This window comes from Electrophorus electricus, chromosome 1 (genome assembly GCF_013358815.1).
Source record: "Electrophorus electricus isolate fEleEle1 chromosome 1, fEleEle1.pri, whole genome shotgun sequence".
NCBI classification, from domain to species: Eukaryota; Metazoa; Chordata; class Actinopteri; order Gymnotiformes; family Gymnotidae; genus Electrophorus; species Electrophorus electricus.
This window is the reverse complement of record NC_049535.1, coordinates 9,588,447-9,603,833: the sequence shown is the minus strand read 5'-3', so window position 1 is coordinate 9,603,833 and position 15,387 is coordinate 9,588,447. Positions and strand designations below refer to the sequence as shown.

The window sequence follows — 15,387 nt, the reverse complement described above, 5'->3', positions numbered from 1 at the left end:
CTCCAAATCCAGCACTCTGAGACTGTACACTAAGCAGAAGGAGGGGTGCTGAGGACTAGTGAGCTTTAGAGCCCTTATCCAGGATGAAACAACCAAGATCCAGAAGTACACCAGGATGATGGCCCCAAGTGATGAAGTGCTTAGTGAGTACCTCAGACAGATGCACTGATGCCTGACAAGAGCTTCAATGTTGTGCAGAGGCAGGTTATCAGCCGGTAGTTGAATAGAACTGCCCCTTTCTGGGGGTCTTTCAGAATCAGGACTGTCCAGATTTCAGTTAACCATTCAGGTTGGTTCAATCTGTTAGCAGCTGGTTCGTTTGCGCTGCCAGGTGCTCATGGAGTGCAGTACTTCAGCCAGTAGACATGGACCATGTCATACGTGAGGTCCAGTTCTTCATACTTGAGACCTTTTCTTGCACATCTGCTAGCATGATGGTTACTGGATCCTGTTCAGAGAGGTTGCTGTGGTCTGCTCTCAGCTTCACTAACCACTGGGCATTGTTGGTGTGTGATGATGCCTTCTCCAATATGCCTTTCCAGTATTGTTCAATCTTCAGCTTTGGTGGGTCTGTTCTCATCCTTTACCCTGTCACTGAGGGTACACTTTGGTGGGTCTGTTCTCATCCTTTACCCTGTCACTGAGGGTACACATTGGATGGCTAGTTTGAGAACATCCTACTTTATCATTCTACTTCTCTTTAGGCAGGCAGCCAGAGCTGTTAATCTTTGCTTGGCAGTCTTTAAGGCCTCAGGACCTGCATTGCGGGGATGATGTACATACCAAGCTATGCACGTGTGTATGTGTGTTTGTGTCTCTGTTCATGTGTGTTCCTTCAGCGGACTCCGAGGGTGTGTGTGCATGTGTGTTCCTTCAGTGGAGTCCAATCCAATTCTCAACCAAATGTTATAAAGGGAATAAAGGTGAGTGCCAGTGAAATAACTATTTCTCTCTCTCTCTCTCTCTCTCTCTCTCTCTCTCTCTCACACACACACACACACACACACACACACACACACACACACACACACACACACACACACACACACACACACACACACACACAGCAACAGGAAAATAAGACTGAAGTAACCTGTACTACGCCCTCAACCACATGAATGCACTATTCCCAAAACCATGTGCAGACACTGATCGCACAAGCACGCTGGCACAAATCCTGTTTGCACACATTCTTAAGCTTCTATGGCCAATTTTAAAAGTAACAAAATATCACTGGAGAGTGTGTCACATTATAACATGGTGACACGTCAGATGTCTTTAAGTATTAATTTTGTATGCACAGGCAGCAGAAAGGAAAGGTCCAGGTCGATGGGTTGGTTATGTGCATAACGTTAGTGAGTGCACGGCTCACACGGCCGATGTACAGCACTGAAAGTTGAATAGAATGGAGAAAGAGGTCACTGAAGATGGGGACACTGGAATGGCAAACACAACTATGAAACTATACAACTGAAGAGAGTCAGCAAGCTAAAAGGAACAGCGACAGAGCTCAGAGAGCAGATTAAACACCGAGAGCAGACCAGACCAAAATAAATACTGAGACCAGAACGGTCTGTGATCAGAACAGACACAGAGAGCAGAATAAACACCGAGAGCAGACCAGACCAAAATAAATACTGAGACCAGAACGGTCTGTGATCAGAACAGACACAGAGAGCAGAATAAACACCGAGAGCAGACCAGACCAAAATAAATACTGAGACCAGAACGGTCTGTGATCAGAACAGACACAGAGAGCAGAATAAACACCGAGAGCAGACCAGACCAAAATAAATACTGAGACCAGAACGGTCTGTGATCAGAACAGACACAGAGAGCAGAATAAACACCGAGAGCAGACCAGACCAAAATAAATACTGAGACCAGAACGGTCTGTGATCAGAACAGACACAGAGAGCAGAATAAACACTGGCTTGGCTTTCAGAGGTGCTGACAGCTCTCTGACCGTAAGGGATTCATGAGTGATGCTGACTTTGCTGTTTTATTGCTGAACATGTACGTTATGTTGGCGATTTGCTAAAAAAGCTAATTAGTCTATTTTGCTTCAGATTTTGTCCTTTGTTGTTTGAAATACAGGGTTGCCATTATTCTCAGATCACTTCCAGTGCTGTCTGTCATTGTCTATCATTGTGCAAACTATGCTATACGTAATATGCATTCTCGGCCCATAAACTACAGTACATGCTCCTAGAAAACAGATCTTCTGTCATCAGCCAGTGTTATACCTAAAGTTTAATCTAGTCCTTGGTGAATATGATATAGTGTATCTGCGTCTACATTTTTATTTTCATACGCATTTGAAATTTGAAAGGTCTCAAATGCATTATACTGATAAGGGCATGATTACTGTGAATAAGGACATAAAAAGGACATGGTTACAACTGTAGATGACATAACACACACAGACACAAACACACACACTCACATGTCCAAATATCTCCGGCAGGCCAAACAGCTGTCCGAAAAAGACTCCTAGACAGATGAAGACTGAATTGAACTGGCCAATGGAACCCCGCATTTCACAGGGAGAGATCTCACCCAAATACATCGGCAGAACACTGAGTGACACTCCTGAGAGGAGAAGAAGAGGGATGGAGAAAGAGAGAGAGAAAGAGAGAGTAAAGTTCGGTTAAAAAATTCAATTAAAAAGAAGTCAGCTCTATAGCAACAAGAGTCATCAGCTGTTATTAGTGACCCAACAAGACTAAACAGCCTAGTAAGTCTTACGTAAACCACCCAGCAGGACAGATGAGCAGCCTGCTGAGTCCCACACACACACTAAATGGGGAAAACCAAGATCTGCTAAATGAATCTCTCTCTCTCTCTCTTAGTTAATAAGCTGATTGGTCAGACAGTGCAGAGCTGATCAGAGGTGCTACACTATGTGAGAAATTGAACATACAAACAGGTGATCAGAGCTGCTACACCATGTGAGAAAGTGAACACACACACAGCTGATCAGAGGTGCTGTCCCATTACACCATGTGAGAGACTGAACTGAATAGCTCGCACTCTCTCACACACACACACACACACACACACACACACACACACACACACACACACACACACACACACACAGTCACCAACTCTGCCCACTAGAGGTCCTCCTCACCGGAGTATTAACTTTATAATTATGGTTATGGCAATCACAATCACATGTTCTTAACCTCGCAAAGTATGGCCAACTACTCCAGTGAGCATAACAAGCTGTGTTTAATGACAGTTTTGCCTGGCCTCCTGCCAGGCCTTTTTGTGCCTTTACTGTGTCTAGCCTGGTTTGGACTCTCTCTCTGTTTAGCCTTGTTTTGACTCTATTAGACTTCATCTAAGCCATTCTAAGGCTTATTCTGTTTCAGTTTCATAGCTAACACATTATCACATACACACACAAACACACACACACAAACACAAACACACACATACACACACACACACACACACAGAGGCATGGACATGTGGTGTGCTGAGACCTCTCTATGCTAAAGGGATGTAGTCATGGAAATACCTCCAGGCATTAAATCGGTGTTTATTGGTTATTTAGCCTGGAGCATGTTTATGACTAAATGACACACAATACTGGTCAGTAAAGCCATAAGTCAGAAATCACACACAGTACTATATAATAGTCTATAAATACTGGGGTTGCAGTGGGTGTGTGGCACAGGTAGGTGGCTTTCACTGCACAGATCTAAAACACCTCATGATTTTCATGGCCAATTTGCAACAGATTTTCTAAAGGAGGATTAACATCTTTATTTAGAGCTTCTGTAAAGGTCATTTAATTCACCTGACCCTGTCAGAATCAATCTTGTACACAAACATGCAGAGGCGTAATGCAGAGACTAACATTTGAGTCACTGGAAAATAAACATTTTGGCTAGTCTGGACCAATCTGAATCCAATGACGAAATCTAAATTTCTGACAAATCACAACCAACCTGAATCCACGCCGATGATGAATCGACCAATAATGAGCATCTCAAATGACCCCGCCTTCTCCCCGAGAGCCAGTAGGAGAGCAGAAATGATTGCCAGGCTGTTATTTGCCAGAAGAGTGCCTTTTCTAGAGAGAGAGAGAGAGAGAGAGAGAGAGAGAGAGAGCGAGAGAGGGCACAGAAAGAGAGAGAAAACTGGTAAACCCCCATTAAACACACACTCATTTCTTCTATAGACTTCATAGAGCAGGTATATCAGGGCAGGCGTGTCAGAGCAGGATGGGCACTAAACTCCCCCTCAGCACAGAGGTAAACACCCAGCTGGTGAGGTGAGGGCCACTGCTTTTCTCCAGACGAGACCCATTAGTAATGAGGGTGACTTGTTAGTGTTAATGAGGGAGACCTGTTGGTGTTAACGATGGGGAATAACAATGCAATTCCTTCAGTTTTCCATTTGCTGATAGGAAGGTCTGACAGACATGAAATAGTGTGTGAGCTTTCAGATGTACAGCATGCCTACACATGGGCATAAATACACCACACAGTTACAAACAGGTGGAGAAAGAAGAAAGGAGTGCATTAGAGGTCCATCTTGTTCTCTCTTTCTCTCTATTGCTCTTTCACACACACACGCACGCACGCAGTCTCTCCCTGATGAGGTTTGTCCTATCCAGTCCCTGAACACCTATAGGCAGCAGCAGATTCTGTGCCTGCCTCTGACTAATTTGTTTTAACTACTACTCCTGTGCTTTATCTCCTGCTGTGTTTATGTGCATCATTTCAGCACTCGTGAAACTGATTTGTAATATAAAGACCATATGGCTCCAACTGGATGGCATGTTAAACTTCCACACTGCTCTTCAGAACAGGGGTCAGTCAGGGGTCAATTACTAGGCAAATGGAATTTCTCAGCTTAGCTCAGAGAGTCACCACAGCCTGCTGTACGCTAGCTAGCCAAGTAATGGTGCATGTTGGGCACTTTCCCACATGAAGATCAGGGTCGTGTTCCTGTGCCACCGCTTGAAGGAAGATGATTCTAAAAACTGGCGGTAGGTTTGAGAGTTGATCTTCAGTACATCTTCAACCCAAAAAGGGCCGACCAGCTCATCGCTGATGCAGTTCACAGCACCCCTGCCCTACCTCGCCCACTCTCCTTTCACTGCCCTTAAACCTCAGTCTTCAGGTGTTTCTTGGCCCAGTCAAGGCTACTGTGCTCCTGCAAACCTCTCTCTACTGTGTTCTGCAACTGGCATAGTGATGTCTGCCTCTCCTAGGCATGTTACGAGTCTTGACTTCTGTCTTTTCAGACTGTGCTCTCCTGTGGTACAGGGGGTTCATCTCATTAAGCCACGCCCTCCGTCGTTAAACAATTCAAATGAACCTGAAAATAATTATGCCCAATTAGCATTGGGGGTTTATATGGTCAAGAGTTGGAAATAAGGATCAGATCATAGTACTGACCTGCCTAATATATGTACACTCATTTATACGCATATTTGTACATATTTGTACACTTGCATAATGCAAGAAATTGGATTCCTTTAAATATAATTTTAGATAATTATCACAGTTTTGTGATTTTGCATATAAAAACATCTATACACAAAGTCAGTGGTTACAGGTCATCAGGAAAAGGGGTGGGTTTTTTTGGTGAGCAGAGACAGTGTAGACAGTTGAATTCTCTGGTACAAGAGGACTGTCTGCTTTGGAAAACCAAGTAGTAATGAAAAGGAAAAATGCTAAGGGGGTTAGGCTCAAACACATTCCCCAGAGCTTAAACACAGCCTCCAGGTCTGTGCAGAGCTTAAACACAGCCCCCCAGGTCTGTGCAGAGCTTAAACACAACCTCCAGGTCTGTGCAGAGCTTAAACACAATCTCCAGGTCTGTGCAGAGCTTAAACACAACCTGCAGGTCTGTGCAGAGCTTAGACACAACCTCCAGGTCTGTGCAGAGCTTAAACACAACCTCCAGGTCTGTGCAGAGCTTAAACACAGCCCCCAGGCCTGTGCAGAGCTTAAACACAACCCCCAGACCTGTGCAGAGCTTAAACACAACCTCCAGGTCTGTACAGAGCTTAAACACAACCCCCAGGCTTGTGCAGAGTTTAAACACAACCTCCAGGTCTGTGCAGGGCTCAAACACAGCCCCCCAGGCCTGTGCAGAGTTTAAACACAGCCCCCCAGGCCTGTGCAAAGCTGAAATACAGCCCCCAGGTCTGTGCAGGGCTGGGGTTTAGTATAAGGCTTGCCATTGTCTTTGATCACAGTTTGAGAAATTTGTCAGGCAGATGATGTAGGATAAATCTTTACTGGGTGTCTTGTCAAACAAAGTTAAAAACAAAAAGTACTCTATGTTCTCTGTACAGATCACTTTGGTGATTATTTGGTGACTACTTCTGAATGTTTTTAAGTTAAATGAAGTTTTAAGTTAATTTATATATATATATATATATATATATATATATAAAATTTGGCAGGTTATGAAGTATATATCTATCTTTCAAACACCCAAACAAAAACCCATATTTTGTTAAGTTAATTGTGTGTATCCTATGTAAAGTCTGTCTGCACTAACTCCTTATGGCTTGTCTGAAACTGACTTGACTTCACACCAAAAGGCTGATGTCTAAAACGGACTCCACGCCACGCGGGTCTGGTCTGAAATGGACCTGACTCCGCACTACATGGCTTGGTCCTGTAGGGTGGCCTCTGCTTATTGCTCATGTATGGACCCAATACTTTGGTTTTCAAAAAACTTCATCGTGTTCACGTGATCAACCTCACAAACGTCATGTTTTGGAGTGACTTTAGTGAGAACAGAGCAGACACACACACACACACACACACACACACACACAGACAGACACACATACACAGACACAGTGAGGGTGTATATTATGCAGCGAAAACAATGTTTAATAAAGACTGACATTTCAGAGACACAGCACAGCATGAACCTGGCATGGGAATGGAAATATCACTCCGCAATGCTGGGAGGCATGAGGGTCACAGCAGGTGCACGTGCCACTAAAGGTCAGTGAGGGTTCAGGACCCCGAACTTTACATGCACCATTACTGCTGACACCCACACCGTTACTGCTGACACCCACACCATTACTGCTGACACCCACACCGTTACTGGTGACACCCACACTGTTACTGCTGACACCCACACCATTACTGCTGACACCCTCACCGTTACTGCTCATACCCTCACCATTACTGCTGACACCCACACCATTACTGCTGACACCCTCACCATTACTGCTGACACCCACACCGTTACTGCTGACACCCACACCATTACTGCTGACACCCTCACTGTTACTGCTCATACCCACACCGTTACTGCTGACACCCACAACGTTACTGCTGACACCCACACCATTACTGCTCACACCCTCACCGTTACTGCTGACACCCACACTGTTACTGCTGACACCGTCAACGTTACTGCTGATACCCTCACCGTTACTGCTGACACCCACAACGTTACTGCTGACACCCACACCATTACTGCTCACACCCTCACCGTTACTGCTGACACCCACACTGTTACTGCTGACACCGTCAACGTTACTGCTGATACCCTCACCGTTACTGCTGACACCCACAACGTTACTGCTGACACCCACACCATTACTGCTCACACCCTCACCGTTACTGCTGACACCCACACTGTTACTGCTGACACCATCAACGTTACTGCTGACACCCTCACCATTACTGCTGACACTGTCAACGTTACTGCTGACACCCACACCGTTACTGCTGACACCGTTAACGTTACTGCTGACACCGTCAATGTTACTGCTGACACCCACACTGTTACTGCTGACACCCACACTGTTACTGCTGACACCGTCAACGTTACTGCTGACACCCTCACCATTACTGCTGACAGTCAACGTTACTGCTGACACCCACGCCGTTACTGCTGACACCGTTAACATTACTGCTGACACCGTTAACGTTACTGCTGACATCGTCAATGTTACTGCTGACACCAACACCATTACTGCTGATGCCAACAGCACTACTGCTCACAGCAACACCGTCCAAGTATGTAGACACACCTACTAAACCTGGCAATTGATTGATGAGTTGAATCAGGTATGTTTAACTAATATTAGTTAAAATTAGTTATTAGTGTCAAATCCTGTTCAAAGAAGGCCACAGTGTGTGCGTGTGTGTGTTTTGTCTGTTATTTTTGGATACTGATGGTATTAGGTTCTCACACACACTTTGCTTGTACAACTGTCCAAAACATCTTGTTTCTCTGGAAACCATGGATACTGTGTTAAAGACTCTCTCTCTCTCTCTCTCTCTCTCTCTCTCTCTCAATTCCTATTAATGTATTTAGAAATATAGAAATAATACATACAATGTGACAAGTTTATGTATGACTCCCTCTTCATGGTGTGTATGTACTGAGCATGAGTTTGTCCACTTGCCCAGGACACGTAATATTTATGCAATGTAATAATCAGACATGCGGCAGAACAAGAACCTCACTACCATTTTCATTTTGAAGGGTGCAGAGAAAAAGCCTCTGCCTGAACCTGCACGCAGCCCCAGGACCCCCGCACCCAGGGTCCTGTACTCCCTCACCCAGGGTCCTGCACGCAGCCACAGCACACTCGCACCCAGGGTCCTGCACTCCCACACCGAGGGTCCTGAATGCAGCCACAGCACGCACGCACCCCGGGTCCTGCACGCTCACGCTGAGGGTCCTGCACGACCTGCACTCAGGGTCCTGTACATAGCGCCAGGACAGCCGCACCCAGGGTCCTGCACTCCCTCACCCAGGGTCCTGCACGCAGCCACAGCACACTCGCACCCAGGGTCCTGCACTCCCTCACCCAGGGTCCTGCACGCAGCCACAGCACACTCGCACCCAGGGTCCTGCACTCCCACACCCAGGGTCCTGAATGCAGCCACAGCACGCACGCACCCCGGGTCCTGCACGCTCACGCTGAGGGTCCTGCACGACCTGCACTCAGGGTCCTGTACATAGCGCCAGGACAGCCGCACCCAGGGTCCTGCACGCCTGCATCGAGGGTCCTGCATGCAGCCACTCTTCTCATCAGCAGTAGTGGGTGGAGTTACAGACTAGGCAGCAAATCAACAGGAAACATCAGAAGTCAAAGTGTCACTTCTTTTGCTGAAATGTTAGTAATGGACTACACCCCAGTCAACTTGGTCCCTCATCTTGTCCCAGAACATCAAGAAGTCTCTGGACTGACTGGAATCAATGATGATAAGCCTCAGATGGGTCAGTAGTGCTGACAGACAGGTAGCTTTTCAAACAGACTATCTTTTCCCCCATTCTGCCCCAGTCACTGTGAATAGTAAGTAGCACAATATTGGGACTGCGTCTGTTCCTCACTAATCTCACATTCGGTAACTTCAATAGAGTAAATGTGAATTGATCAGTAGTTCCAGCTTCTGTCTCAAATTAGGTCTATTAAACATCTAAAGCTCTTATTGGTAATGAAATTACTGGCAACTCAAAATCCAGGTCATGAAACTCCTTTGAAGTACTTGGTCTTAAAGCAGGAGACACACCTTAAGCCTCCAAAAAAAAAAATCAAAGCTTTTTTATTTTTAATTACAATATATCCCTGCCCTGGTCCTTATTCAGATTTCCTTAATCAGTTCATTGATCTTCTCTCAGTGTAGTACTTGCTACAGATAAGGTTTTTATAATAGAAACAAATAACCCATAAAAATAACATTCAACGCACTCGTAAATGTTATGGGATTCACTCAGAATGTGACCTACTCACTGATGTAACCCAAATGAACTACTCACTGATGTAACCCAAGTGACCTACTCACTGATGTAACCCAAGTGACCTACTCACTGATGTAACCCAAGTGACCTACTCACTGATGTAACCCAAGTGACCTACTCACTGATGTAACCCAAGTGACCTACTCACTGATGTAACCCATGTGACCTACTCACCGATGTAACATAACTGTGTACCATGTGGTTCACTGATAACACCCACTAACTAAAACAAGCTGCCCAAGCTGGGAGCGTAAATAGTGACTAACCAAACTGGAACGGCTCCCATACTGAATGGAAGAATTGCAAAGTGCAACATAAACATGCTCTCATTACAGCCTAATGACTGTATTTCTCATGCCTGTTAGAGAATAACAAACAGTCTTCTTCGTCTTCTTCACTGTCTCCAAATTAACCAGCAACATTAAAGTGGCCAGTGAAACATTAAAGTGGTCAGTGAAACTGGATTGAAATTATAGGCAATTTAAATTAGATTTTTAATACACGTGTTTTAAAGTCAGAAAGTTGGTTGTCTTGGAAAACCTACATTAGTTTACATTAGTTAACTAAAGCATTCCAGTTTCATACTTTGTAATCTATCTTCAAAGATTTAGGATTTTTTAGCCACAGTATATGAACACTGTCTTATAAGAGTATAGCCAGCAAATATCACAAGCTTGCTAACCTAGCTAGCTCACAAACATGCTTCCTAACTGATGACATCTAAGCCATGTGAATATTAAACCACTACTTCTGTAAAACACATCAGCTAACAACATTTAGCACGCAGCTTTTAAAGTGAGGACCTGCTTTTAATCAGCCAGAAAATTACTGTGCAAATTAATGTCAATTTAAATTAGTGACCTATCGAAGGTAGACTTTCATTTGATTCACCAACATCTCAAACATTACTGTGGCCCCTTTTGCTAAGGTCATGGTACCTGCTGTACATGGAAAGAGCTTGCATTTTCAGTGTAAGTGAGACAGCCTATATGCAGGTACACTAACCAAGTACATAGAACTGTAAATGGAACCACAGTAAAATAAATAAATAAATGAAATGGAATCTGTCAACATCTGAGCAATCATGCAGTAAAATGGTCAATAATTTAAAAAAAAAAAAAAAAAAAAAAAAGCAATAAGAATGATGGTATATGATCATTATATATTTCATGTGATAGGTAGTTGGAAATATTGGATCTATCAGACATATTCTGAATGACTCTTGTAAATTCTTAATCCAAGAAGATAGGTAGAGTCTTAGGAAACTGCAAGTTTCCAACTGTCTGTACCTTTAACAAGCAAACAAAGAAATTAAAATGATCAGAAATTGTGTACAACATTAAACATAAAACAATAAGTTACAGTGATTGGCTTTCTTCATTGATGATGGTAAAACATCGTGAACACAGTAAGCTGACCCAACACCGGCTACATGTATGACTGACTGTGTTAATAACTCATTGTGATGATATTTTTGAAGTAAAACAATGTCTTGTTCAGCATTAAATTGTTCTAACAGTCCCAGGGTCAAGCTCTTTGCCACCGTTTTGGTAGCTAGGTTGATAGCTGCTAATGTCAACTTTCCTTACATTAGTAAATTAGCTCACCTAGCATATTTGTCAAAATGGCACTAAAGCATTATTTTCAATATTGACTGAGAATTTCAATATTGACTGAGCATTTAAATAATGATTGAATATTTAAATAGAGCATTTAATATTGAATGAGTGATTAAATACTGTTTCAGTCATGTGAAATTAAATTAATATGAATGTTACCCTGTAATTAAGTAAAAGAAAAATAACTGGCTAATAATAAATCTTGATGGACCGAATATGGAAACAATGGTTATAATCCTTTCTGTAAAGTCATCTATTAATTTAGCTAACAATAAATGTCAGATTAAATGTCAAATATTTTTGTTAAATAAGTTGCTAATATACTTCTGTGATAAAGAAATGAAGAGAAAGTGGCTGATGGAAATTAAGGCACATGATAACTGATTATAGATTATATATACAAGACAACATGTTCTTTTTGTTATGTTGTGTTTCACATTTCAGCCATCTTGGTGTCTTCATATACAGTAGTGTGAAAAAGTGTTTGCCCCCTTCCTGATATCTTATTTTTTTGCATGTTTGTCACACTTAAATGTTTCAGATCATCATGAACTGCCTTTTTAAGGTCATGTCATAGCATCTCAATCAGATTCAGGTCAGGACTTTGACTAGGCCACTCCAAAGTCTTCATTCTGTTTTTCTTGAGCTATTCAGAGGTGGACTTGCTGGTGTGTTTTGGATCATTATCCTCGTCGCTGCACTTTTGGGGTAATTTTGGTCGGCCGCCCACGCCTGGGAAGGTTCACCACTGTTCCATGTTTTCGCCATTTGTGGATAATGGCTCTCGCTGTGGTTCACTGGAGTCCCAAAGCTTTAGAAATAGCTTTATAACCTTTTCCAGACTGATACCACATAATTGAGATCTATCTCATTTGTTCCTGAATTTCTTTGGATTGCAGCATGCTGTCTAACTTTTGAGGATCTTTTGATCTACTTCACTTTGTCAAGCAGGTCCTATTTAAAAGATTTCTTGATTGAGAACAGGCATGGCAGTAATCAGGCCTGGGTGTGACTAGAGAAATTGAAATCAGCTTTCCAAAGATGTGATGAACCACAGTTAATTTATGTTTTAACGGGTGGGGGGTTAACCCTTTACAAACCAAAAAACATCTACCTGACTTTCCTCATGGAAATCAAAACTCAGATACATTCACACAAACACACCCCTCAGACTGATTGATGGGAACTTCTACCAGTGACAGATCAATTCCTCACACTCAGCTGCAGTGGGTTTCGTTAAACACTAACTAATTTACAGAATTACTACACTGAGTTATGTGTGAGTGTATGTGCACACGTGTGTGTCCATGCACCACAGGGGCAGAAAAACATCCATTTAGAGGACAGCCTGCCAAGCTGTCTGTCCTCTCCAGGCTGTAGAGTGAGACATGTTCCTAAATGAGCTCTTACCTTCCTAGCACTTTGATAAGGAAAGAGGTGATGAACGCCCCCACCAGGCCACCAATGGCAAATATCGAAACGGTGATGGACCAGAGCAGAGTGAGGGTCTCTGTTTTTGCAGGTTCCTTATAACGACCCAGCCACGTCACATTGTAGAACGCCTTTATATGCTACACACACACACACACACACACACACACACACACACACAGAAAGAGAGAAACAGACATGTCACATTATAGAACTCCTTTATACACCCCCCACACACTTTAAAGGCTTTTATTTTCTCTCTCACACACACACACACACACACACACACACACAAACACACACTAAAGAAAGCCTTTATATGCTACACAATATCAGATACATTAATTTTATTATCACATTTATTACTTATAGACAGAAAGAAAGGAGGGAGTCCGGGTCTGAAACGTACAGTGGTGTACACTGGAATGTCCGTTCTCCAAACATAACACTTCTCATTGAAACCAAAAAGATCTATTTTGGATTTATTCATCCAAAAAACATTGTTCCAGTATCCTTCTGACTTGGCCATGTGATTTTTAACAAACTGCAGGTGGGCAGCAGTGTCCTTTTTGGAGTGCTGGACTCATGAACTTTAACGTTAGCCAATGTGAGAAAGGCCTAAAGTTACTCAGAAGTCTCCTTGGGTTCCTTTGTGACCTGGCGGACTATAACACACTTGCTCTTGCTCTTTTATCTTCAAATTATCTGCTAATCCTAAAGGTTCACATACTTTTGCCACACACAGATGTGTAATTTTGGACCATTTTCCTCAATAAATAAATGACGGAGTGCGTGTGTGAGAGTGAAGGTTTGTTGCTGTGAGTGTCTGAACACGCTGTGTCAGATCAATGTGTGTGTGTGTGATAGATGTATAGTAATCTGCACTAAAAGCTAACCCCAACGGCTGCATCTGAAAGGATCACCTGTAAAACGCAGAATCACATTCCTTTATGTCTCACACACACACACACACACACACAGACACGAACACAGAGATGAGAGTGCTTCCTTCATGCTACCGAGTTGGCCCACCACCACACACTTCCAGAGCGGGGTGATCGGTGGCCCGCCAGCTCTACTAGCTTCTCTGGTGAATTATATCACCAATAATCCATATCTAACAAAAAGGTCAGTGCCAACAGTGTCCTTCATCTCCACACAGTCTTGCAGAGTTTATTACTATGGAATGGTTAGAGTAACAATTGCTATTCCCTGCACATCATTCCTGATATTTCCTTCATATGCATTTGGAAGGACAGACATTTTTATACATTAAACAATTCAGATGGCAGGGTATTTGTACAAAAAGGCTTGGTCAATCTGGGCTCTACTCAGCCAATCCCATAATCAATACAGCAGCCATAAGCTGATCGCAAAGCGCAGATGAAGAGAGTAAGACAGAGATCTAATGACAAAAGAAAAGAAACAAGCGAACGAGGATCGACGAGGAGGAGGAGAGAAAAAGGGAGAGAGAGAGTGAGAGATTGAATGACCCCCAGGAAAGCTATAACACACTTCAACTTTATACACAAACACACAGTGCACATAGGGACTGCAGTGATTGGTCGATAAAGCACTACACTGTTCACAGGGAATTACTGACTTGTCAATATTATTGATATACTTATAATAATGAACAAAAATACTGAATGCTTTATTAGGCAAACCTGCATTCAGTCAGACAGTAAATACGACACTTCAGGTGCAGCCGCTCGGCTGCTTCAGTTGTTACGCAGCACTAAACAACAACGAGGCTTATCACACAGAGCTTAAAAAGCATCACCCGAGCAATACAGATGCAATGCAGACTTATTCAAACAGATATCACACATTAGCACACTGATGAAACACGTATATTTAAAGCAAAATCAGCTGACGTCAGCTAGCTGTAGGGCGCCTAACTGGAAACAGATTCCTAAGGGCCCATTATTCTCATGCACATTCTCCTCAAAGATGTAGTTGTAAAACAGGCACATGCACAGGTGGGGTCTTGCACATGCTCTCCTGAAATGCAAAAAAAGTTTATTGTAGTTGTTATGGAAACATCAGCCTCACCCTCACCCATAAACAGATAGTGAGGCTTGCATAACAACTACACTAAAATTTTTTTTTTCAATTCAGGGGAATACATGCGCATTTTCTTCAATCTTCAATCTGAAACAGGCTCTTACACTAACAACGCCCTTACAATAACACCCTTAATCCCGCTTATATTAACCACACTCTTACACCCTTGTGTTGTGTGTATGTGTGACACAAGTCATTTCATTGCATCAGGAAGGCAGATATTTCACATCTATATAGCACGCTCGTCAATATAAGGTAAAGAGATGTCTCTAAAAAAGAAAAAACATTGTTATGTCAGTGTCTAATTCTGACAGACTGAAGATCAAAGACACTAAGGAAGGAATATTCTTGCAGTTCCACCAACATTTTGTACAACTTATACTAGCGCTCCCGATCACCCATGGTACACTTTGACAGGGGATCATATTAATCAGTGTTTGGAATTTAATTAAACATAATGGTGTCCCATCACTAGAAAACTCTAAAAATTAAGAACATAAATATCTCATCATCA

General features: G+C 43.0%; 1 protein-coding gene across 4 annotated transcripts in view; it reads right to left on the bottom strand.

Moving 5' to 3' along the window:
- The window catches only part of slc2a9l2 (solute carrier family 2 member 9, like 2), a 90,705-nt gene that overhangs the window by 56,355 nt on the left and 18,963 nt on the right, over positions 1 to 15,387 (bottom strand). For all 4 annotated transcript variants that reach the window (XM_035527819.1, XM_035527814.1, XM_035527821.1 and 1 more), the window contains exons 4-6: positions 12,786 to 12,946; positions 3,963 to 4,087; positions 2,447 to 2,592 (exon numbers count right to left, since the gene is read on the bottom strand). In XM_035527819.1, coding sequence (XP_035383712.1) covers positions 2,447 to 2,592; positions 3,963 to 4,087; positions 12,786 to 12,946 — 432 coding nt within the window. The remainder of the gene's footprint in view (positions 1 to 2,446; positions 2,593 to 3,962; positions 4,088 to 12,785; positions 12,947 to 15,387) is intronic.